The sequence below is a fragment of the Saccopteryx leptura genome, chromosome 5 (genome assembly GCF_036850995.1).
Source record: "Saccopteryx leptura isolate mSacLep1 chromosome 5, mSacLep1_pri_phased_curated, whole genome shotgun sequence".
Lineage (NCBI taxonomy): Eukaryota > Metazoa > Chordata > Mammalia > Chiroptera > Emballonuridae > Saccopteryx > Saccopteryx leptura.
This window is the reverse complement of record NC_089507.1, coordinates 204,091,372-204,116,751: the sequence shown is the minus strand read 5'-3', so window position 1 is coordinate 204,116,751 and position 25,380 is coordinate 204,091,372. Positions and strand designations below refer to the sequence as shown.

The following is a 25,380-nucleotide window of genomic DNA, read 5'->3' as shown; positions in this document are numbered from 1 at the left end:
CCATTAATACAAAAAGAAAAGTTGCCTATTAACTTCACCGAAGTCTATAGAGGAGAAACGAAGATTACAGACTAGTAAATGTCCGCCAAAATGCTAATGATCCCCCAAATTTTGGTCGATGCTCTATCCATTTTGCCACCACAGGCTGGATTGATCCCCCAAATCTTTACGTTTCTCCGAAACCTAGCTTAGGCACTTTAGGCATTTTTACATAACATGATAGGATGGCATGGTATATTGTGTCCTGCCTTCTCCTCCTTGCATTTTTTTTTTTTCAGCCAGAAAGGGAAGAGAATGAAAATCTAAATAGAAAATTATAGAACTGAAGTTATTATAGTTCCTTTGCGTTGAATGAAAAGTACAGAGTTAATATATACGTCTTTGCATTCTCATTACTAAATAGATCGCGGTCCTTGATTGTAGTTCTCTTATCATCTAAGAGTATCTTACTTTTAAAAAACATGGCTTCTGCTGACATTTTATTAACTGGCAACTTCCTTCGAAAGAAATTTAAAGAGTAGTAGAACACTAACTTTAAAAATATATACATTTCTCAATATGTGCTTCTCAACATACCAGTTACATTCACATACTTTTATAAGAATGTTCATTGAAGCATGATTTACAATAGAAAAAGAGGAAACAACCTAAATCAATGTACATTGGTCGGGAATAACTAGATAAGTTGTGGTGCGTGCACACAAAGGAATGCTGTGCAGGCACTGAGAATGAATAAGGTTGTTTATATGTTGTAATAGAAATGCCCATGATATACTCCTACATGAAATAATATGAAAAGCAAACAAATGTATAAAGCATAATTCTGTCTTTTCCATATACATGATTAGATAAAGATAGGCACATTTAAATACAAATGACCACATAAATTTGGATAAAATTTAGAAACATATGCTCCCAAATTATGTAGGAGGAAGAAACACTTCTGTTTGCGCAGCTATATAATTTTCTTTCTATAAAGAGGTGAAATGTATGGTTTTTCCATTTTGTGTATGAAAGATATACAGAATGAAAGAGGACTAGAAAATCATTCTAAGCCTATTAATTGAATTTGAATTTCAAATGTGCGTCTGTAAAGAGATAGATTAGAATAAACACACACACAGATCTTCATTGAGATAAGCACAGAAGAAAAGATTGAAATTTAAAAATATTAAATATTTATCACTTACAGGTACAGCTTTATAGGAAAATTCTATCTCTAATGTTACGCATTTTTCTTTTAAAACATTTTCTTAGTGTTTCAGTAACTTCTATCTCTGCTCAAATCATCCCTTTGGCTCTCTTGCCATCAGCATCCATTTGCTAGGGTTGCGGGGCAAAGGTACCAGACACGAGTGGGCTTAAACAACAGAAATGTATAGTCTCACAGTTCTGGAGGCCAGAAGCCTGAAGTCAGGGTGTCAGCAAGGTTGGTTGTTTCTGAGTCTTATTAAGGAGCTCTGTTCCAAACCTCTCTTCTAGTTTCTTGGAGCCTCAGGAGTTCCTCAGCTTAAAGATGGCATTCTTCCACAGTGCTTTCCTTTTTTATGTGTCTGTTTCTGTGTCCAAATTCTTCTATCCTCTTTGCTTGGTGGGACACAACCATATAAGATTAAGGTCCACCCAAAGGACCTCATCTTAACTTGGTCATCTGCAAAGATCTTTTAGGAGGACATAACACTATTGAACAATTTTACTGACAGCTCTATTAGAATAAAACTATACCTCATGTTTGCTTTGCTATGTGTACGGACAGCTCTCTTCAGAGTTATATGGGCCAGAGGACATCAGCGGGTCTTGGAAGAGGAGAAATTCTTGCACCAAATCTGTGGCCGACTGAGTGGCTTCATGCTGATTCCAACATATAGGTGGCGCTCCAATAAACATTTGTTGAAAGAATAGTTTAAGAAGCAAAGGGCAATACACACAAGAATGAGTAGGAAAACAGGGAAAGTGACACAGGGGGGATGGGCTCTGAGTTCTATAGCTTTCCGGAGCCGCCACTTCCATGGCTCAATCCTGTCCAGCACAGAGCTCAGGGACTGGTCCCCAGGGGTGATGAATTAGTCAGGATAGTGTAGGGGAGGAAGTGGGCGGAAAGGAGAGGGACAGGGGAGAGGAGAAGAGAGGAGAAAAGGCAGGATGGAGGGGAGGCTGGGAAAGAGGAAGAAAATAACCTATCAAGGCAATCCAGCAGATACTGAGTCATGCAGTTTCCACTGTGGCCAATAGGTGACAGTATTAGCAGCCGGGTGAGTGAATGGTATTGCCCAGGGTGAACTTTGGTGCCTGGGGATAAGGCTCTGGTTGTTGACCTGGGTCAGCTTATCTGTGGTGGACATCTGTTGTTGGTTTTGTATTTTGTTGTTTTTTCCCCTGATAACAGCATTTCAACTTTCCTTTGGGGAACAAGCCCACATATACCTGCATAGACTGTGCGCTGCATAGCTCCAGAGGACCCGTCCATTTAGACTGCTGAGTGGTGCCCACTACAACTGAGCAGTGCCCAACCTATACAGCTGCCAATGTCAGCCATTGAGTGATGGTCCTATAAGTTCTCCATCCTACTTCTGGCCTAGGTGCTGCTGATCCTTCCTGACATGGGTGCTACAAAGCAACAGCCCATTAATTCCTGCTACGTGGAGGCTGTTATGCCTCAGAACCCAGGGGGGACTATGACCATGGGAAAGGGGCCAGCGACCAGGTTGGGGCTATGGCTGCAGATAATGGAATGTGACCTCTGCCTAATAACGGCCCAGAACAAATATCCTGACCTCTCTCTCCCCTCCCACTTTGGACAGCCTGTCAGTGCCTCCCATTGACTGAGTCCAGCCAACGGTCAGAGGGCAAGGGAGCTGTTGGGGGCCGAAAAGCCAACAGGGTTTTTGCAGTTTAGATTTTGGGGGGACAGAGGTGTGGGAACTGGCTGTAAGCTGACAGTCTGCCCAACCTCCCACCTCACTTGTTCTGTGTAGTTACTAAAGGCTGTTAAGCTGTGGTGCTGGATTGTTTACACTACCCACCCCCCATGTTCCCTGGAAAGATTGGAGGCAAGTTTCTTCTATCCTTTGTTTTGTGTGAAGTTAAGAAGATGTTATGTATGGTGGGGGTTTTCTGTGCTTTGTAAAAATTCTTGGGTTGCCTTGGAAACATGATCAGAGATCTCTGATTTGCTAATGGCCTCACTTTGCCCTACAAATAAAGCAAGAAATGGGCGTGGAGCATGATCTGTTTTTGCCAGCAGCAATTGCAGAGCCCTCCCGACCCCGTCCTTTATTTCTTTAAGCCTGTTTTCTTAATTCTGTGCTGTTCTCATTCAGGACCTGAAATTACTAGCTGCGCTGGTTCATGGCAGGGAGCCAGGGTGTTAAAATCCACAGACACACAGAGGTCAGACCCCTGTGAGAGAGAGCAGGAGGAAGGAGGGAAGTGAGTGATCTGGAGGGAAAAACAGGGGGTGCCAAGCCCACAGAGTAAGGATGTGATTTATAATAACTTCGATGCGAGAGAGTTGCCACAGGTTAACCAGTTCAATTTGAATTTCAGATAAACAAACCAATATGGGCATAGCCTAAATATATTTATTATAAGGACGGTGTGTCCCAAGGACATTCAATCCATATTGGTTGTTTATCTAAAATTCAGATTGAACCTGGTGTCCTGTATTTCCATTTGCTAAACCTGACAACCTTAAATGGGAAGTCCCTAAAGGAACTGGAAGCAAAGGAATAACCTAATCTCATTTAGGATTTAATAAATACATTTATTTATAAAGTCAAGACAATTTTAGATTACTATCAATCAGTAATTTTAGATTACCTCAATCAGAGGATTCAGAGGCATATAAATAAGTTCTGGGAGCATTTAGACACATCCATGATGTGAAGTCTCCCCCGGGCGAGGGGAAGCAGTTGATGTCGGGAGAGGCTTGGTGACCCCACCTGGCCCGGAGGGGCCCTGAGCCGTCTCTGCATCTCCTTGCCGTCCCCTTGGCATCGTCCTTTTTTGTTTATGGAGGCCTTCCATGCCCAATATTTCATTCTGTCCTTACCACATTGCCGTGTGGAACGGAGCTCACATCACTGTCATTACGCAGCTGTAGAAACTGAGGCTCAGAGAGGCGTAGCAACCTCCTCAAGGTGACACAGGGAGGCAGCGGAACGGCCAAGGTTACAGCTTAGGTCTGTGTGACTTCAAAGATCTTCCCACCCCACCCCTCCACCGCCATCTCCAGGGCTTTCTGTTCTTCCAAGGGTCGGCTATGCAGTAGGCCTGTCTGTCCATGCTGGGTGCTTGCTGGCAGGTCGGTGTGTCGAGATCAGGAAGGAGTCCGCAGGGGCAGCTGCTGGCCTCGGTTCCTGTCGTATCTCCGCTGGAGCCGGGTCTGGAGGTGGCGGACCCTCCTCGCCTCCTGGGCCGTGAAGAAGGAAGCAGCGATGGTATGCCGCAGCCGGCGGGCGTAGGTCTCCAGGAGGACCGTGGAACAAGCCACGAGTTGCAGGATGCCAGCGGCCAGGGGGGCTGCGGTGTGGGGGCGCTGGGCGGGCAGCAGCGGGCAGCGCGGGGAGGTGAAGCGGAGCTCCCACCGGATGGAGTTGTGGACCGAGAGGAAGGGGCTCTCCAGCGGAGGCTGGTTGAAGAGGAAGGGGACAAAGCCCATGACGGTGTACGCAGCCTTCATAAAGGAGAAAAAGGCCAAGTCAACCGATAGAACTCTAGCCACTCCCTGCCCCCCACCACTTGGGGCCTGCGGGGTAGGGTCAACTTTCCCTGCCCTTATCTGTAAAATGGGCACAGAAGTAACCCTTGCCTTTCCGGGTTTGAGGAGGATGGTATGAGATCAGGAGTCTGAAACAGGCTTTTTTTTTTTTTTTTGCCAAATAAAAAGCACAGTACAAATGTTGTTTTTATTACTCTTCAAAGAATATTTTTTATTCTTATTACTTTCATTTAGAAGAAAGTTACGGGGCAGTAACTCTTTGTTGAGTCCTTAGCGAATGAATTCTTGAGTTGTCTTTTCCATCAAATAAGCACAACTCTATGACATCCACTCTAGCATGAGCCTCATTTAAAAGATCGGAAACCTAAGGCCATGCAGTTACATGTCCCAGGGGACAGTCCCAGCCAGGGTGGGTCCCGATATCCTGTTCATAAGCATCAAGCTCTACAATTTCCGTGAGTTAGATGGAGCAAGGGAGAATGGTGTCTACAGAGGCAGAGAGGTCAGAGGTTAACCCTTTGAACTTGGGAAACAGATTTCTTGGGTTGGATCCTGGTTTTGTCCAGAGCCAATCTCTCCATTTGGTACAGTACTGGGTCCCGCAAAACTTTTATGAAAATGTTTTATTTTCTTTTAAAAATCAGGATTTAAAAATGAACTTTTAAGTTGAATATGTTCCATTGTATAATATTAATATGTTTGTGTTTATCCCAAGGACATCATTAATATTTTAATGGAGGAAGGAGTTCACGAATGTGAACGTGCCTAGGGCCAGCAAAGGTCACGATGCAACCCTGGTTCTGCCACTCACGGGTTGGATGAGTTTGGGCACGTTCCCTAACTTCTCTGAGCCTCCGCGTCTTCATCAGCAAAATGGCCAAAGAAGAGACTGAAAACCCCAAATCTTGATGAGACAGTAACTATCTAAGAGTAAATAGATAGCAAATATTTTATATATAACTATTAAAATAACAAGTAGTTTGGACTTCGCTGGCCATACCGTCTCTGTTGCCACTATGCAAATCTGCCTTTTGGAGAGCAGTCACGAGCAATACATCAGCAAGTTGCACAGCTGTGTTCCAACAAAACCTAATTTATAGAAACTGGAAGCTGACAGGATTTGGCGTGTGGGTCGTAGCTGGTGGACTCCTGATTCTAGACCCTTCCCGAGCCCTCCTCCAATCTGATATCCACAGATGTGAGCTATTCATAATAGCCAGTATTTATTAAACATCTTTTATCAGTCATGGTGCTTACTAGGTACTTCTAGACATTAGCATGTTTTAAAGCTCACAATAACCTTGACTGGGAAGAAGGTTATTGCCAGTTTGTATGAGTGGAAGGAAGAGGGGGTTGGGACATGCTGCCATGTGTGAAAAAAGTGGCCTTGGGGAAGGAAAATTATTTTAATATCTCTGGGTGTCAGTACTGTCACCATCAGTAGGAAGCGTAAACAGAACCCACTGTCCCGGGTTGTAGTAAGTTCACCGCGGATGCCCCAGGGTCCCCTAGCCTATCCCAGGGCTATGACTTGAAGGTTGTCAAATTCAGTTGCACCAAGAATTTAGCAGACCCTGCCCCTTCCCTCAAGGAAATGACTCTCTGCCCGTCTTGGAGTCACCACACTTACATCATACTTGACCATGAGCGTGATGGGCACAGCAGGCAGCTTCTGAGCCCAGTCCACAGCCGCCTGTGCCAGGAGGAAGGCCACGTAGTCTGTGGCCACTGCCACAGCTGTGGCCACCAGGAGCAGGGTGAGCAGCCCCAGCCTTAGTAGACAGCTCAGGAGCTCCCCCTGGGACAGCCTTGGCCAAGTCGCCCGGAGCAGCCAGGCTGGTGGGGAGGCCAGCAGGTATGTGGCTCGATCTTCTTCCAGCCGCTGAGCCAACTGCCGTGTAGCATAGATATTATCAAACTGCAGGTCAGTCAGGTAGCAATGGAGATACCGGGCTGAGTTCACCAGGAGGCCCAGCACAAAGAGCCCTGTAACCACCCTCTGGGCCCCCAGTGCTGCTGCCAGGGCCAGGGACTCCAGGCCAGAGAAGTCCTCCAGGACCTGCTGAGTGATCTTGAGCATGTGAAGCCGGAAGACAGAGCCATTGCCCTGGGCCTGGAGTGTCAGGCCTTGGCCAGTGGAACTCAGAGCTCTGGACGCTGCGTGCAGCTGGTGGGTGGTGTTGAGCAGGCTCTCCAGGGAGCCCTCAGTGACACACCTCAGCACCTGTCCGGCTGCACCCACATTGGCCAAGACGTTGGGCACCACAGTGACAGCCAAGGTGGCAGTGCTCCAGGACAGAAGCAGGCGGCGGCCCTGCTCTGTGCCCAGGGTGGGCACACTGAGTGCAAACAGGCAGCGAGCTGGAGGCACCAATCCCAGGCCCAGGAAGACCAGGAGGCCGCAGACAGTGGCCACCATGGCTGAAGGACCCAGAGGATACAGCAGCGAGGACACCAGCCAGTGGTAGGCCAGACCTGCAGCAGCGACAGCCAGGGAACCACACAGGAGGAGCTGGATCAACAGCTGGCCACAGTTGGCTGGGACAGGCTGAGAGAAGGCAACCCAGGCAGCCTGCAGGGGGACAAGGGCCTTGCAAAGCCCCAAGTACCAGAATCTCCACCTGTACACAAGGAAATTGGGGAACCTCTATCAGGAGGGTGGGGGGTTGAATATCTGCCCAATGTCCTTACCCCATGGACACTTCACCTGCTAACAAGTTCTACTCCATTAGCCACAGGAGTGGTCACTCTTCCCGGGTAAGCCAATCAGAGTAACCCACCTCAAACTCCACATGACCCAAGCTGAACCAATCAGAGCCTTCCCTGGGATTATTCTCACTGGAATTGTCAGGGAAGGGCTCAGTTTCCATTCAGTTCCTGAGGATGCAAGGATGGATGTCTGGGCTGCTTGTCACAAAATTCCAATTTTGTGAGGGTAACTGTCTCAAGGGAATGAAAGAGGCATGAAAAGAGAAACAGATGAAAGGGAGATTTAGAGAGAAATAAAGACACCGTTTCACTGTTGGCTCACCATGTGACACTGAGCATTCCTTCTTTAAAGGACCTCAGTGTCTCCTCTATAATTTGGGGTAATAAGGGAAGTGGAGAGTGGATAAGCTGACCTCTGAGAAACTTTTCTAGTCTATTTTCCTTGTATTTATTTATTCAACAAATATTTATTGAGGAACTACTATGTGCCAGTCATTGGAGAAACAGGAGTGAATAAATAGACGAGAATCCTTGCCCTTCCAGAGCTTACACTAAAGGGCGGAGGAATTGTAAGATGATTCTGGATACCTCTTGTTGGAAGAGCCAACAAGATGGACAGACTGACTGGCTGTGGGTGTGAGAGAAAGATGACCATGAGGTTTGGTGGCCTGGGCAATTGGAGGCCATTTATTCTTAATAGCAGGTAGGAAGGCAGAGGAAATGGGTACACATGATGGTGAAGGAACAGGCAAAGTGTGGGCAATTATATAGAAGTATCATCTGATAGACACATAACACAGCAATGGTTAAAGGCATGACTCAACTGCCTGTGTTCAAATTCCCACATCACCACTCCCCATCTGTGTGATCTTAGCCAGGCTTCTTAACCTCTCTGTGCCTCAGTTTTCTTATCTGTAAAATGGTGCAAAAAAAGGTAGTATCTCAGAGGGTCATTTTGTGTCTGGCAAATTGTATCATGTCAGCTATTATCTGTTACTAGAGTAGCCACCTGGCAGAAACTTGGTCTCTTTTGATCACTGATATGTCCCAAGTGCCTAGAATAGTGTCTGGCATGTAGTAGGGGCCCTAAATATTTGTTGACTGGGACATGTTGGCCTCTACTTGCTCAAGAAGCAAGGTCAGCAGGATGGGGAGGACGCTGGGAAAGGCGATGAAAGCTTGAGATAAAGGAGAAGGTAGAGCACAGTCGCGCAGGAAAGTAGGAAACAAAATGGAGGAGGGAAATGAAAGACATGCCGGGCGGCATGGAGGACCCGCTTGAGGTTAAAGATAATGAGCTATGTATGGCCTTCTAGCCCCTGGAGGCAGTTTCATTTGTGACTAAACCCCTCCTACTGTATAATTAGTATTCAAAGCCTGGTAGCTGTGAAAATACTATAAATAATATTGGAATGGAAAACCAGTTCTAAGGCATATTGGGTGCCAAGGACGATGGTAAGTATAGTCAGTAAGGATTTTAGTTGCCATTTACTGACTGTCTACTCTGAGCCAAGTGCAATAGCAAGCCCTAAGTGGGCATTTTCTCATTCCATTCTCACAACGGTCTTGTAGACACTGTTATTGCTCTCATTTTACAGATGGGGAAACTGAGGCTCAAAGAGGTGAGGATTTACCCAAAGTCATGCAGTCAGGGAGTAGCAGAGCTTGAGACCTAGACTCATCCCCAGGTGCCTGACCACTGACTGTTTTCTTGCCTGTGGCCCCCAGCATCCAAGGTCTACAAACCTACCAGGTCCCGACGAGGTGCTCAGCTCTCCCCCAGAGGGTCCTCATGCCTCCTGAATAGCAGTGGAGCCGGCCCGGTGGCCCTTGGCAGCGGTGGCAGGTGGAGAGGAAGTGGGGGAAATTCCTCTAGGACTTGGGAAACCTTGGTACTTCTGCTTTTCTGTCCTTAGTTCAGTCTTCCTGGTCGCATTGTACCGCCCTGCCAGGACCCACCTCCCAGGGGATTGGACAAGCTCTTTGGGCAGACAGGAGTGGGTAGAAGGTGTGGGAGGAGAGAAAGAGCCTCTGCCAAGCAACATCTCTAGTCCTGATATCAGGAAAGTAGAATTAGTCCCATTTCACAGAACAGAAAACTGAGGCTCAGGGAGGCCATTCAGCTCGTCAGTGGTAGAGCTAAAACTAGGCCTCTGCTCAGCTTCCTCTTTCTCTCCTCCTCCTCCACAGTTATGTGTCCCAGAAGCAGCCTGATCTCACCTCTTAGAGGATGGGGACAACTGGACTCCAACCATCAGCAGCTCTGGTCTTTCTCTCTAGCTCCCTTCCTGTCTTTAGCTTGATGGGGACCTGGCTTCAAAGCACTGCTCTGTCCCTCCTTAGCTGTGTGACCTTGAGTGAGCGGTTGACATCTCTCTCAGTCTGTTTCTTCCTCTTAAAAGCAAGTCATGATGATAATAGTTAACACTTACTGAGCACTCGCTACGCATCAGACACACTTGTGAACAGTTTCTATTCAAATTAATTGAAACCCTTACACCCGACAACCCTTTGTGGTAGGGACTGTGATTGTTTCCATTCTTCAGTTCAGAACACTGAGACGCAGAGAGTTGAGCCCCGTAACCAAGCCACCCCGCTAGTCAGAGCTGGAGCCACGATTTATATCCAGTATTCCTGCTCCACAGTCAACTGCTCAGCCACTGCACTCCGCTGGTGGGGAGGGGAGGAGTCACCGGACCCACGAGCACCTTGTGACGCTTCTGACACTGCGAACAGCAGGCACCCAGTAAATGTGCCTTCCCTGTAAGCACTTGGCTGCGGTCATTATCCTACAGGTGCGCCTCCGGGCTGTTCTTTCCCAGCATCTCTGTGCCCCGTCTCCGCCTGTAGGCCTGCCTCCTCCGGGAGGCCTCAGCTGAGGCCCCAGGTCCCCACCCTGCAGGATGGGCCAGTTAGGGGACACTTAGGTAGCATTCTAAACTCCCTGTCATTATCCCTTATCAGGACATTTTACCTGGGTCACTTGCTCAGGCTTGAAGGCGGATGTCCTGCGGCCCAGAGAGGATAAGTGACACAATTGAATGAGACACCTGAGGCCCTCAGAGAACCTAATGCTCTTGCCAGGTCACAAGCCCCTCCAGGAAGGCAGGCTAGGTGCCCCGTGGACCAGGAGCAGCGAATGCACGTGCCCGCGGGGTCGGCCAGCCAAGGTCAGGAGCACAGCCATCCAGATGGAAACAGCAGTGCCCAGCCACGTGTGGCCCCTTCACAGAGGGCAGCTTCTAGTCCGCTCCCGCTGAGGGTTGGAGACCCTTGAAAATGAGGCCCCTTCACAGAGGGCAGCTTCTAGTCCGCTCCCGCTGAGGGTTGGAGACCCTTGAAAATGAGACCCCTTCACAGAGGGCAGCTTCTAGTCCGCTCCCGCTGAGGGTTGGAGACCCTTGAAAATGAGACCCCTTCACAGAGGGCAGCTTCTAGTCTGCTCCCGCTGAGGGTTGGAGTCCCTTGAAAATGAGACCCCTTCACAGAGGGCAGCTTCTAGTCCGCTCCCGCTGAGGGTTGGAGCCCCCTGAAAATGAGACCCCTTCACAGAGGGCAGCTTCTAGTCCGCTCCAGCTGAGGGTTGGAGCCCCTTGAAAATGAGGCCCCTTCACAGAGGGTGCCTCTAGTCCGCTCCAGCTGAGGGTTGGAGCCCCTTGAAAATGAGGCCCCACATCACCAAATTTTCCATGCACTGTGTGTGCTGTAAAATCTTGGGCAACACCTTATCCCTCCCTGAACTTGCGTGGGCTCTGCTATAATAAGAATACTAGCACCTATTTGTTGGAGTCGCTTGAGGATTTGATGAAATAATGTAGGCAGAGTGTCCAGTGCACCATAAAGAAATGCTCCAGCCTGCTCCCTCTCACCTGGGCTGTGGCTGTGCCTGAGTGTGCCCCCAGGCTGCTCAGACCTGATTATACAGGCCTCTGATGCCCACAGGGCAAGACCCCTGACAAGTCCCATCACATAGGAAACTTCAGGGCACTGTGCTGGTCAGAGAGGAGTAGTCCTGGAAGGCACCAGCCTTTGCCCAGTTTCTGCCCTGGCAGCAGGGAGCTGATTGGTTAAGGCCCATGTTGGCCATTTCCTGAAGGCCTCTGATGGCTGTGTGAGATTTGGGAGGATGGGGGTATAGCTAAGGGAGAGAGAATGAGTGGAAGATATTTTTGTCTTTTCTCAGCGTACGTAGGCAGTCACTTCTGCCTGTCTAAGGCTGGCTTGAGTCCAAGACCCACTACATCCGGAAGGGGCTTCTGATTCACCAAAACAGAATCAACTTGGTTGAGGGGAATTTCTGGGTAGAGGATTCAGAGCCATAAGACAGGACAGGAAGAGGAAGTGGTAAGCCCTCAGATCTAGAATCAGAATCAGAGGTGTCTACAACATGAGACTCACTGAATTCTACAGCCTGTGGGTGTAAATGTCGCTTCCCTGCAGTTGGTTTGAGAACATGGAGAGGTGGCTAAAATAAAACCTTCCCAAATAGACAGTGCTGTCCAATAGAAACAGAATGGAAGCCATCTATATATCATTTAAAATTTCCTAGCAGCCATTTAAAAAATGAAGTTGATTGTAACAAAATATTTTACTCAACCTAATATAGCCAAAACAGTACCCCTTAAACACTTAATCAATGTAAAAATTATTAATGGGATATGTTACTTTCACTTTTCTTGTTATTGAAATCTGGTGTGTGTTTTATAGTTATAGCCCACTTTGATTCTAACCAGCCACATTTCAGTCGCAAGTGGCTACTGTACTATCCAAGGCAGATGGTAGACCACTTTCATCACCTCAGAAAGTTCTATTGTGAGTGCTGCTCTAGGTCTTCAGAACCTGTGACCACTGAAGCTAAAATGGACCTCCTTCCAGATCACGTTGCTCAGAAGTCATAGATTCAAATGCTTTCAGAAGCCAGGAAAGTGACAGAGTCAAAGGAAGAAAGTCAATGGGAGACATTAAAGAGTGGTGGGGACTGTGGTACACAAAATGTTCCCCCTCCACATTAAGTTTTCCTTCCAACAGTTGTTGCCAAATACCAATGAGGTCCCATATTGCCAGATCTTCTGGTATTTTCTTTTCTAAGAGAAGCATAAATCCAGTTTTTAAGGTGAAATCTCCTGTATTAGACATTAATAATAAATTAATCTGGCCCTGGCCGGTTGGCTCAGTGGTAGAGCGTCGGCCTGGCATGCGGAAGTCCTGGGTTCGATTCCCGGCCAGGGCACACAGGAGAGGCACCCATCTGCTTCTCCACCCCTCCCCCTCTCCTTCCTCTCTGTCTCTCTCTTCCCCTCCCGCAGCTGAGGCTCCACTGGAGCAAAAGATAGTCCGGGCGCTGGGGATGGCTCCTTGGCCTCTGCCCCAGGCACTAGAGTGGCTCTGGTCGCAACAGAGTGACGCCCCGATGGGCAGAGCATCGCCCCCTGGTGGGCATGCCAGGTGGATCCCGGTCGGGCGCATGCGGTAGTCTGACTGCCTCATACAAAATAATAATAATAATAATAATAATAATAATAATAATAATAAATTAATCATTCAAAACTCATGGAGGAGAAGGTGGGGAAACCTGTGTGTAGACTGGAAGCGGGCCTGGGGACCACTTGTTTGCAAGCTGATAGGGTCGAAACCCACCATGCTCCATTGTCTTGGTTCGCCCCTCCAGACCCAGTCCTCACGATTCCCCTCCCTGCCTTGTGCCACCAGAGGCGGACCTGGGCGGGCTGCTGCGAAGGACTCCCTTGTATTATCGCTTTTGTTCGTTTTATCTGTCACCTTGGTCAGGACCAGCTAGTTGGTCAAGCATGATTCTGGATGTTTCAGTGAGGGGGGCTTTGACCAATAGACTATGTCAGAATTGATGTTCTTGGACTCCAAGCCCAGGCAGGAGCCTTGTCGCTTCTGCTTTTACCCTTCTAGAAGCCAAGTGCTGTGTAGAGAGGCCCAGATCAGACTCCTCGAGAAGCCACATGACCCTGGAGGGTCCACAGCCACAGTGGGTGTTCCAACTCCAGCCAAACTGCCAGCTGAGTGGCCCCGGCCACATCCTGCAGAGCAGAGACTAACCCATCCCCGGAGAGCTCTGTCCGAATGCAAAAATGTGGGCCAATAAATTGTCGCATTTCAAAGCCTTGATTTTGTGGGATGATCTGCTATGCAGCCACAGGGAACTAAGACAAATGTTTTTGTTTTGTTTTATTGTCTCTTCTGACCTTTGAGTGCTCCTCATATAGTCCAGACATAAGTCCCTGGTATATTTCCAATGACTCTGCGCCACCCTTGCTGTCCCCCATCCTCCCACACCACCACGAGCACATGGGTGACTCCTTCCGGTCTCATTCCAGTGCCACCTCCTCAGAGAAGTCCTCCCTAACTACTCAGAGTGAAGTTGCCTCTGAGCCAGTTAGTCACACCGGCCAGTTTCATTTTCTTCTTAAGCCTGCATCATGACTTAGAATCATTTTACTTGTTTACTTGCCTACTGCCGGTCTCCTCAGCTAGAATGTAAATTCCATGTGGGTGGGGACAGTGCATGAGCACATACTATTGTTCAACGGATAAATAAAAGAATGAGTGAGCAAAGAAATGAACCAAACAGACCCCGGATCCAAGGGTGAGATTGCTTTCTCATAAATTCTGGTATAGATTCATGTAGCGAATGTTTCCTGAGCACCTACTATGCACTCAGAAACTGTTCTAGGCGCTGGCGTAATTGCACTGAACAAAATAAAGTTTGCATTCTCACGAGTTTATATTTTAGAGAGAGAAATTTAACAAATAACAAAATAAATAATGCAATGTCCTGACTAAATAATAATAAAACTATCACAGCATAAGGAGATGAAGAATAAGAGGATATTTTAGATCAGATGGTCAGAGGGGCTTCACTGAGGAGGTGACATTTGAGCAGAGACTTGAATAAAGTGAGGAAACAAGCATTTATTTGGGAGCAAAGTGTTCTAAGCAGAGGGAACAGCACATGCAAAGGCCCTGAGGCAGAAGAGTTTGCGTGTGTGGCTAGAGTAGAGAAGAGAAAGGAGGGCAATAGGAAAGTGAGGTCAGGAAGGTCAGTTCTGTGGAATTCCCAGCTCAGGAATTTGGGGCTTTGAAGCTCTTTCATGTCCATATAGGCAAAAATTCTCCGGAGCTAGTGTTGATTAACATTATTTATTTTATAGCATTTTCAATCAGAAGTGTTTGAAATCATGATTCATCTGGTTTTAAGTCCCATGGGTTTCTCTGTGAATGAATTTCTCTCCTCCACTATCCCACTGGAGCACATCCCCCCTTAACCCACTCCACCCCCCTGGGGCTGTAACTGTGACTAAGTAATGAAATTCTACTCAAATAGGAAGGAGGTGGGACTCATCCTCCAACTCAGAGGGCCTCTCCTCGCTCCTCCCCCTGCTTCCAGGGGACCATCCGTGACTCACTCCTGCTGTACTGAGGATGAGCCTGGTCTCTGGGAACTGCCTCCCCAGCTGACGCTGCTGCTCAGGGCACCTCCTCCCTCAGAGGTGCAGGAGGGGAGAGGTGAGGCTTTGGGGCCTCCCGGGTGGGGCCTTTTCTGCTGCTATGCTAACCAACCCTGGGCCGCTTGCTTGTTTCACAGACCCTCCCTGAGCATCCGCTGGGCCCAGTGCTGTGCTGCTCACTGGAGATGCCCAGCTGCCTCTGCTCGAAACCAAGAGTGACCAAATCTCCTAGGAAAGCACCCGCCAGCCACTGGCTCACAGGAAGTCTCAGGGTGCCCGTCTGTGGAAGAGGTTTGTGACACTTTGCCTGCCTGGGACATTTTACCGTGGCCCTTTATAAGCCACAGGTTATCTTTTTACTTTTCTCTCGCCCCTGAAAAATAGGGCCTTGCTCATCAAACACACTTACCACGTGGGGCAGGGTTGGGAATGACAGCCAGTATGGAACAAGCAGTAGCCGTCAGCCACAGAGGCCTCTGTGGGCCACGGGAGGGAGGGTCCTGGCTGGAGGAGCCATGAGTCACCTGATAGAGGGCCGGGCCCAGGCCTGGCCCAACTCTGGAATTATAGCCAAACTGAATCAGATTAAACAGGAGAATCCGAAAGGCTTGGGTAGAATGTCAGCAGGGGTTTCTAGAACTCCCCTGGCGTGCTTGGGAGCCCAGAGAAGCAGTCGGGGCCCTTTGCACAGTCTCCGTGACCTCAGGAAGTCATCTGTCCCTCCCCCCTATCATCAGGGATTGCAAACTCCCCTGGCTGCTGGGTATCAGCAGGGGAAATACTCAAACAACCGGTGCAGAACGGGCACCAACGGAACGGAACGTGCGCCAGCTGTGGACAGCTGGGACACACGGACTGGCACAGGGCCGCCCGACCGCCTCTGCAAGGAGGCGAGGTGGTCTTTCCAGAGCGCAACCTAAAGCAGTCAGCGGGGAATGTTAGCGTGCCCGTAGGGATGGACAGCTTCCCATCCCAACTGTTCAAGACAAGTGCCATTCTAGATGTGCTTATTGCCGCTGAGATCGGGCTCTCGCCTCCTAGCCACGTTCCAGCTCAGGGAGAAAGGAGCTTGTTTCTCAGGTGGCAGATCTGGGAACTGTGTGGGCCCTGAACAGCATGAGAGAGGAGAAGGCGTCCTGGGTGATGAACTGGCTGGCCCAAGCGGACCCCTGGATGTCACCCTCGCTCGCAGCATACTGGATCACAGAGAATTGCTTGACCGTCCTGTCTGATCCTCACAGCAGGAGCTAGTAAAAGCCTTCTGAGCGGGCCCAACCCACAGAGAGCCCCGGAGGAGGACTCAGAGGGTCCGTAAGGTGTTGTTGGCGACCAATGTGGATGGCACTGCTGTGTTGTTGGCTGAGTGGCTGTGGGCCCAGTCCGGGAAGGTGCCCAGCTGGAAGATGGCCTTTGCCCAAGTATTGATGGCCAGGTTGAGCAGCAGGATGCCTATCAGGTTCATCAGGAAGCCTGTCCGCATCTGAAACAGAGCGCAGACGTGAGGTCTGTATATAGACAGAAAAACCACAAAGCCATTCACCCAAACCCGGCTCGGGCAGTGCCCAAGACCCTTCCATCTTTATACTACCCCAGGCTGTGCCTTGGAGAGTTGCAAACATCTTCATTCATTGAGTGACTTCTAGGCGCCAGCCACTGGGCCATGCAGCTGTTATAGGACCGTCTAACCCTGACAGCCACCCTCCAAGGGTATAGAAGAGGAAAATGAGGCTCAGAGAAGCTGGTTTAGCCAAGGCCACACAGCTTGAAAATAATCTGATCTGATCATTAAACACCCTCCCACATTAGCCTCCCCCCACCCCATCCCCCACCCCACACATGGTGCATGTCCAGTTAAGGCTATACTTGTTCATTGGGAAAATTTTTTCTTCTGGAAATTTTTACCTCTTTACATAGCCGGGAGGAGCTGAGCACGAGCCCCCTCCCAGGGCTGACCTCTCGTACTGTGCGGTCCAAACTTGGTGAGAAAGTTACTCCCTTTCCAATTGCTGTTTGAATTACTCCCTCAAAGGGCAGGTCTGCCTGAGGTGCCGGGGTGCCCTTCACGCTTCTGTCCTCTCCCCAGTTTAGACTCGCCTTCAGTGGTCTGCAATCTTGGTTTTTCATTTATACACATCTTGGTAACTTTTCTTTCTAAATACTCTTAAGTTGTTTGTTTTTTTTAAAATGTGAGTTGGTTTAGTAAAATTATCAAATGAATATGACCACTATCTTCATGGAAAAGGTGTACACCGTGAAGGGAGGTGGCCACAAGGTAAGTTTGGGAACTGGCTTGTGCTGGCCTGCCTCTGTCCTAGGGGGTCTGAAAGCCCCTGGCAAGTTTGGAGGATTGAAAGGAGGCTGACCAAAGTTTTGGGGGAGCTGGGAGGAGGGCTGGGTTTTCCTTTGCCAAGGTCCTGGGAGCCCAGCTCAAAATGCCTGCTTAGTCCCTGCTTAGTTACTCAATTCCGTAGGTAACGAGCACCTGCGTGGCCCACTGTCTGCTCTGTGATCTCTTTCCACCTGTCACTGTGCTTCTCACCACTCATCCCGCTGGGTCCCTGAGCCTGGAAGCCAGCATCACGAACTGGTAAGCAGACCCCCCCGCCCTTGATTGTACCAGCTTGGGAAGAGTTATTTGCATTCTGAGTGTCCAGTATACAAAAGCCCCAGGCAGGGTTGGCAGGGGGCGGGGAAGAGGCAGCAGGAGGAGGAGGAATGAGGGAAGGGGCGGGCTTAGCAGGGAGAGGGAACCCACTGCCCAATGGCTGAGCCCTGCTGAAAGCTGGGAGTCCCCCCCACTGCCACAACCCTGGGCTCCTGTCTCACTCCCCAGCTGGCCGGGCACTAAGTCCCACCGTTCAGTCCCGGGGGACTGCTGCTCCTCTCTCCTAACGATTCTGTGCACAGAGCCGTAGGCCAGGCAAGCAATGAGAGAGAGCAGTGCTCGGAAAGAGGGGAAAGTCCCTTGTCCCTGAAGCGAACTTCAGAAAGTAGTCACTTAAGCGGTTTCCTGACAACGTCTAAGCATAGAGTGTTTGCTAGAATGTGTCTTCCTGGTCCCACTCGGGATGACCCATGCAGAAACTGGGTGGGGGGTGGAGCCATGGGGAGCAGGAGTCTTGCCTAAAGGCCTTGCCCACCACCCAATGTCCACCCGCTTCTCTGGGCTCTGCTAGAAAATGCCCAAACTCACCATGTCTTTGACCAGCAAGTGTCCGGAGGAGAAGGCAATCGAGTTGGGGGGCGTCGAGACTGGGAGCATGAAGGCGAAGGAGGAGCCCACCGTGGCAGGGACCATCAGATACAGGGGGTTCACTTTCAGGTGCAGGGACTGGGCCCAGGAGCGGGTGGCCAGACCGAGACAGAGAGACACGGAGAGAGACCACAAGAGGCAAAGACGGTTGGAAAGAGAGCGACAGGGAGGCAGAGGGAGAGACAGAAAGAGCGACAAAGACACGTGGATGGAGAAAGGAGCGTGAGAGCGAGCCATAGAAACGGGTGAGAAGGCAGATTGAGAGGCAAGGAGCCATGCAACCAGGAGAACAGATGCACAGGAGAGAGAGAATCGCACAGAAATAGAGAAGAGAGCCAGACCGAGGGGGAGGTGGAGAGAGCATTCTCCAGGTTAGTGATGTTCCCGGGCCACACTGCAGGGGCTTCAGGGAGGAGGGGCTGGGGAAGTCTATCCAGGACACCCCTTCTCCAACTTGAGTGTGCGTGAGAATCACCCGGGGGCCTGTTAAAGCCCAGATGGCTGGTCCCCACTGCACCCAGACTTGCTGATTCACTGGGCCTGGGGTGGCCCCGAGAACCTGCATTTCTAGCAAGTTTCCAGGTGATGCAGAGGTTCTAAGATAATAGGCCCCCTGCCTGGTCCTTTTCTCAGGCAAACAGTCCAAACAGCTGGGCCCTGGGCACCTTGGGGGGGGGGGGTGGCTCCCTGGATGTCAGGGACACGGGGAATTCCAGATAGCACCTGCTGGCAAACATTTCCACATTTCTAAGACGATTCAAACGTGCCTGTGGGTTAGCCTCAGTCAGCGGGCCACCGGTTTGTCACCTCTCTCCGGCGACATAGTCACCTGCAATTCACGCTGATTGCGTCTCCAGCATTCTAAGACAGGGCATTTGGGGCCCTTCTAGGGACTATTTTGCAGCCCAGAACATATACATTTTCTCAGAATGCACTAAAATCACCCCTTTGTGTTGTAAAATGCTTCAATTTCGATGATCAGCAGCATTTAGAAGACTGTGCCCTGTGCTGGTGCCTCCTCCAGCAAGAGCAGCCCCTGCGGAGCGGGCTGGCTCCGTGGTCCCTCCTCCACCCCACCGTCGCCCCTCCATCTCTCTCAGTTGCCAGGTCCCTCAGATCCTGGGGCAGGGTGTGATTAAACCCCATCACCCTTAGCAAGGGGAGGGGGCGAGGGTAAAAATGGCACACATTCACTTTGGAGGACAGTTTACCCGTATCTAACAAAACCGTAAATGTACGGGCTCTCGGACCCAGGGATCTCAATTCTGCGAGTATATCCAGCTGTCATCCAAGGTGCAGAGACAGAGAAAGTCTGCAGCTTCACTGGATAAGAGCAAAACCCAGAAACAGGGGGCTTAAACACATGGGTAACTATGGATTCATAATGGAATATTCTCCAGCCCTTGGAAAAAGAGTCCAGTGGATCTTTGTGTATGCAGAAAACAGCCTGATCTCTATTATAACTGATGCCCAAATAAGCAAACAAAAACAAAGTGTTTCTGTTGGCGTACAAAGCATCTACTTGTAACATTGATTTAACTCGATGGATTTTTAGACCGAATGGAAGTGATAAGATGGTTTGGTCTTCTTCAGTCTGTTCAAATGGAAAACTCCAGTTAATCAGTTTTGAAATTCTTAGTATAAGTAAAAACTCTTCTTGAATGGTCACGTGTAGTTCTTTGCCTATGATCCTGGATTCCTTTAGCTATTTGCATGTTTATTTACATGGGAGGTTGAGTTATGACATTTCCCCCCTCTTCTCCCCTTGTTCACTTTCGGTTTGGGGGTTTTTGCTAACCTTACACCTGGATCGAATGGCTTTCTCTAACATTCTGGGCTCTGAAACGTTTGGGTAAGTGGAGGACTATCTGTTCCTTGAAGGTTCTCACCCTCACCGAACCAGCTTTCCCGGGCGGGTGACCTAAAGCAATGGTTCTCAGCTTGGGTATGGGTCTGTCCCTCCAGGGGACATCTGGCAATGTCTGAACACATTCTGGATGGTCATGCTGTAGAGGGGGTGCTGCTGGTATCTTGTGGGTGGCGGTGAGGTGCTGGGACCAGTCCCCACCAGGGACCTCAAGTGGCCCAGCTTTACAGGGAGGCTAGAGCTGGGCTCCCGCTGGAACTTCTCCTGCGGTTATCTGACTGCTCAGATTTTCTACTTCCGCTTAATCCAAATTTGGTCATTTATATTTTCCTAGAAAACTTTCCAATGGAGAGAATATGGTCACCTTTTAAATACTCCATTCATGCAATTTTTGAAGGAATGAAAACTATTTTTTTTAAAGTCAGGGTTCTGACACTGTCATGCATTTTGGAAGGGAGCCGTGACCGACAGAACTCCTGGAGGGAGTTCCCGCGAGCAAGGGAGAGATTTCTGACCTGTGTTGTTGAGGGGACAGGTGCTCCCCCCCCCACCCGAGGGACCCTCACCAGCTCTGACAGGACAGGCAGGAAGATGATGATTGTGGCCGTGTTGCTGGCAAACTCAGTGAAGAAGATGATGACCGTGGTGACGATCAGGATCGCCAGGGCGGGAGGCACATTTTCCAGGGGGTGCAGCTGGTCACTGATCCACCGAGACAGCCCCGACTGCTGCAGAGGGAGCAGGCAAGGGGCATCTCTTCACTCCGCAGCCCTGCCCAACAACCCCTCCCCCGAGGGCTGGGCCACGGTTGGGGTCAACCACAGTGAGGACAGTAATACCCCTTCATAGAGGGGGAGTCTGAGGTTCAGAGTGGGTAAGTGACATGCCCAAGGTCACATATTCGAGCCTGGACTTGAATCAGCTTCTCTGCTTCTTGAACACTTCTCTATTCATATGCTACAGCCCAGGGCTCAAAGCTTGAATCCTCAAACAATCCATTTGGTTCTCCAAATATCCCATTTGGTTCTAGCATCCCTAAGCTCTAACTTGAGTGGGAGAGGGGGATTGGATCCTCCATGATAAGTCTCCCCATTCCTCCAAGGACAGTTATTAATTAAAATGATATTAACACATGTATTGTACAAAACAATCTTATAATTATTATATATTAATATGCATCAGATGTGTAATATATACAAGATAAACTCTATGTCATATATCATATAATATAAAGCATGTATCAGGTATATATTAAATACAACACTTAATATGATTATAAACAATAAAGATATGATCTGTAAGAAGGATGCTTATTACAACGATAACATAAATATTAACATGTTAACATTGCATTATTATTCATTATCATAACAATCACCATCACTGTGGCTCTCTAGGGTGACAGTCACCTCATTACCTCCCTGGGTCCTCAACTATCCCGTAAGGTAGATATTCATCCCTGTTACAGAGGAGCAATCCGAGCCTGCCACAGTTTTTGTGACACCCACGGTCCCCAGAAATAATGACCAAGATGTATTTCACACTTAGGGCCGTGTACTTCGGTAAGCTAACCTGCTTCTGCAGAACTCCCTGTCCCTTAGGTACCTTCCTTTGGATACACCAGTCTGACACTGCTCCTCTTACTGAAGAGCTGGCCAGAGCCCGACAGGACAGAAAGGACCTGTTAGATTGTCTCCTCCCAGGCTCCAGACTCCACCCTGCTGTCAATGCTGCAGAATTCTCTCCACGCTCTTTCCTCTGATTTTTCCAGGAGTTACTCTATTTACAAGGACGTATGTAATATGCATCCACTCCCCCAGCTACTCCCTCCTGCCTTCAAATTGTGTTCGATTCTGCCCCCTGGTGGTGCCATGTGGCAATAGCTCAAAAAATCCACAAGGTCTTGTCCTGCAGGTCATTTTTGTTTTGCTTTTTGGGTTTTTTTTCTTAACAAAGCCTTAGACTTAGGTGTTGACTGAAGACAGAGTTGGGTTAGTCCCCTAACGTTTAGACTCAGGTGTATGTTTCCCACAGCCCTTTTATCATCCCAGTATTATCTGGCACTAACGCTTTGGTTTATCAAAGAAACTTTATACATTTCTTTTACGTTCAATAGAAAATTTACTGTTTATCCAGAACTTAAAATTCCATAATGGATTCCAGAACACGGCATACTATTTTTCAATAAATAAAAAAAATACCCTTGTTACTATAATTTGACTTTAAAGTTACCTTCAATGAATAAATAATAAATGCTTGAAGATATTTTTCCCTAGAAGAGATCTTGTAAAATGAAGGCATTTCTTTTACATCCGTACTAGATGTGTGTCTGATAGCCTAGAAATTACAACACGTGGCCGAGTCAAGGCTCCAGCATCCGCTGCCCCCTGCCCTGGCCCAGGGAACCTTTCAAGGAAAAAAATGGGGGCACTGGTTTTTTCCAGAGGGCACAGCTTTGGCAAAGAGACTGGCAGCCGTGTGGGCAATTAAACAGAGAGGCTGGGGAGAGGGAATATTAATGAAGCAGATGAATGAGAAGCCAAAAACATCCCCGTAGCTGGACTTCTGGGTGACAGGCTGCCAGCCAATGTCCCAGCTGCCACTCGTGCCCCTGGCTCAACTTCCATGGCCACCGGGAAGTCTGGCGGCTTCGAGAGGAGAACCCCCAAATGCCTGGGGTTAGGGGACAATAAAGGGCTTCACCTGCCCACTCCCATTTCCTTAAGAATCATAAGCTCTGTTTCCTGGAAACACATAGCTCCACAGTGTCCCGGGAACTCTGAGATCAGCAATAGGCAAGGTCAGAGGCGGTATGGCCAGAGGGTGAGGAGGAAGGATGCTAGAGTCAGACTAAGCATGTTCTCCATCTTAGTCCTTTCTGGCTGGGTCATCCTGGTCAAGTAACTTAACCTCTCTGTGCTTTGATTTCCATATCTGTAAATGGGGATAATAGTACCCACCCCAGATGGTTATTATTGGGAGAAAAAGAGCTCATCTCTCAAGCATTAGTCAAGTTCTTGGACTCCTGGTACGTGCTTCGTAGCATCCAGTCATGAGATGCCAGAGGTGGCGGAATGCTCAGAACTCGCCCAATGCGGTGGTTGTCAAATTGTGTTCCTTAGAACCCCCGAAGGGGCCACGAGGTGCCTGAGGCCACGAGACAGGGTGGGAGAGGGAGGCTGAGCTGGAAGGATGACACCCCCTCAGCCTCCCCCTTCCCACCTCAGCCGGGCCCTCTTCTACATCGCTTTGGTCACAGCAAGGTCACATCTCACAAGGAGGGTGTTATGGTAGAAGTTAAATGTTGAAAGTTAAAATCTCAATAGAGAACACCCTTGCAAATCTCTTATAAGACTCATAAAACATCATATGATTTTATTATTATTATTATTATTATTATTATTATTATTATTTTATTTAACCACACAGTGTTTACTCTGTGCTGGGCACTCTTTTAAGTATTTTGCTAATATTAACTTATTTAATCTTCATGACAACCCATGAGGTATGTAGTAGAACTCTCTCCATTTTACGGTTGAAGAAACGGGGGCACCAAGAAGTTGTGCTTTGTCTAATGAAGGGAGGTGACATGCTCCAGGATTGGAATTCTGCGTTACAGTCTGGTTCTTAATCATTCCTTTAGCTACTCCGCCACTTAAAATAACAACCACGATAATAGTAGATCTCAGATCTCCGGCAGGAAGGATGAAGAAGAAGACACATGTGCCTACTTGCCAGCCGGGTTTGCTCCACTGCAATTTAACACTGAGCTTCCATAACCTCACCGTATCCGTAGACAAGGTCGTTGCGGTGGTGTTGAAAGGAGCAATGCACGAAGGTGCAGAATAAGGCCAGTTTTTTTTATCCACGAGACAGTAAGATTGTCATAAGAACAAAGTAGTGAAGGCGATTGTGGCCCCCGGTTTCAGCACCTGGCATGCATCAGCCCTCTGCTGGGCACTTGCCACCATCTATCTATTCTGTCATCAGTCCTCATAACAGCCATCCAGCAGGTCGCGCCCAGCTAGTATGGATGCAGTGAGCATAGCACACGATGGAAAAGACAGATAGGAGTCTCGCCCGCACAGAGCTTATGTTCTAGTAAGAGAGATGCCAGTAAATAAATGAACAGGATCATTTGAGGGGTAGGTGGAGGATGAACAGAATGATGAGAGGAGAGTGACCGTGTAGGGGGAAGGCATCTTTAGACTTGTTGGCTGGGGGGGGGGGGGTCCTTTCTGTATTAGTGACCTCGGAGCTGAGACCTGAAGAGTTAGGACTCAGAGATCCCAGGAAAAGGCATTTGGCAGAGAAAAAGCAGTTCAAAGGTCCTGGGGTGCAAATGAATCTAGTGTGGCCGAGGAATGCTGAGGGGTCTGTGGGACTGGAGGGGAGCCAATGAGAGGAGAGAGATAGGAGCTGACGGGGCCTGTGTGTTAAGCCAGCGGAAGCCTGCAGACTAGAGTCTAACTATATGAGGAGCCATGGGCAGTTCCGAAGCAGGAGAGAACTGATGGGAACACTAAGAGTGTGTAAGCAAGTTGCCCAAGCTCAGACTAAGCCCTGGGATCTGATTCCAGGCCTTCAGAACCAGCACGTGGGAGTCCACACATTTAGACTCACCCTGGGCACCATCCCAGGACCTCTAAGCCCCAGGAGGCCACTGTGGCCCGGCAAGGGCTCTGGACAGGGCCTAGGAAGCAGGATGTGCCACAAGCATTCTGGCTTCTCTGGGACAGTCTGCGCTGCCTAGGGAAGGGATAGGACCAGCTGGCGCTGGGGGAAGGGGCAGCTGCCACACAAAGCTCTCGTTGAGCAGAAACCCCAGCCTGCTGCCCGGGGCTGGGCCAGGAGCCAGACTGGCCTCCCAGCATGCTCAGCGGTCCCGCAGCCCAGCCGCCACTGAGGGACAGGCTTTGCCCACCACGCTCGGAGCTCAGAGAAGCCTCGGGGGTGAGGGGTCTCCCCTCCACCTCCTGCCTCAGGGTCAGGCTAGGTGCATCTCAGTAAAGCACCATTTCCACAGAGTTGCTCAGGGCCAGAGCTCTGTGTCATCCTTGGTCCTGAATTCCCCCCTTCCCCAACCCTGATACCCAATTATGTAAGCTATGCACTAAGTTCTCCACACATATGACTCATTCATTAATTGAAACAACTCTACGAGATGGGGTCCGTTAGTAGTCCTATTTTGCAGATGAGGAAACTGAGGCACACAGCTACAAGGTAGAAGATCTGTGACTCTGACCCACGTGACCTGGTTTCACAGCCCATATTTCCTACCGTTGTATTGATTGCATGGTCCTCCTAAGACCTGGACAACATGTCACTTCCTCTGGGAAGCCTTCCTGAATAC

The 25,380-nt window shown here is 49.2% G+C and overlaps 2 protein-coding genes across 3 annotated transcripts in view; both read right to left on the bottom strand.

The window, feature by feature from the left end:
* Nucleotides 1-4,318: 4,318 nt before the first annotated feature.
* OCSTAMP (osteoclast stimulatory transmembrane protein) lies at nt 4,319-9,223 on the bottom strand. Its single transcript, XM_066387629.1, has 3 exons — nt 9,180-9,223; nt 6,351-7,341; nt 4,319-4,675 (listed from the first exon to the last, which is right to left on the bottom strand). The coding sequence occupies exons 1-3, from the start codon at nt 9,221-9,223 to the stop codon at nt 4,319-4,321; spliced, it is 1,392 nt and encodes a 463-aa protein (XP_066243726.1).
* Nucleotides 9,224-14,585: 5,362 nt separating this feature from the next.
* The window catches only part of SLC13A3 (solute carrier family 13 member 3), a 60,118-nt gene continuing 49,323 nt past the window's right edge, over nt 14,586-25,380 (bottom strand). For both annotated transcript variants that reach the window (XM_066387610.1, XM_066387611.1), the window contains 3 exons: nt 20,594-20,755; nt 18,101-18,238; nt 14,586-16,387 (listed from right to left, as the gene is read on the bottom strand). In XM_066387610.1, coding sequence (XP_066243707.1) covers nt 16,208-16,387; nt 18,101-18,238; nt 20,594-20,755 — 480 coding nt within the window. In that variant the 3' untranslated portion in view covers nt 14,586-16,207. The remainder of the gene's footprint in view (nt 16,388-18,100; nt 18,239-20,593; nt 20,756-25,380) is intronic.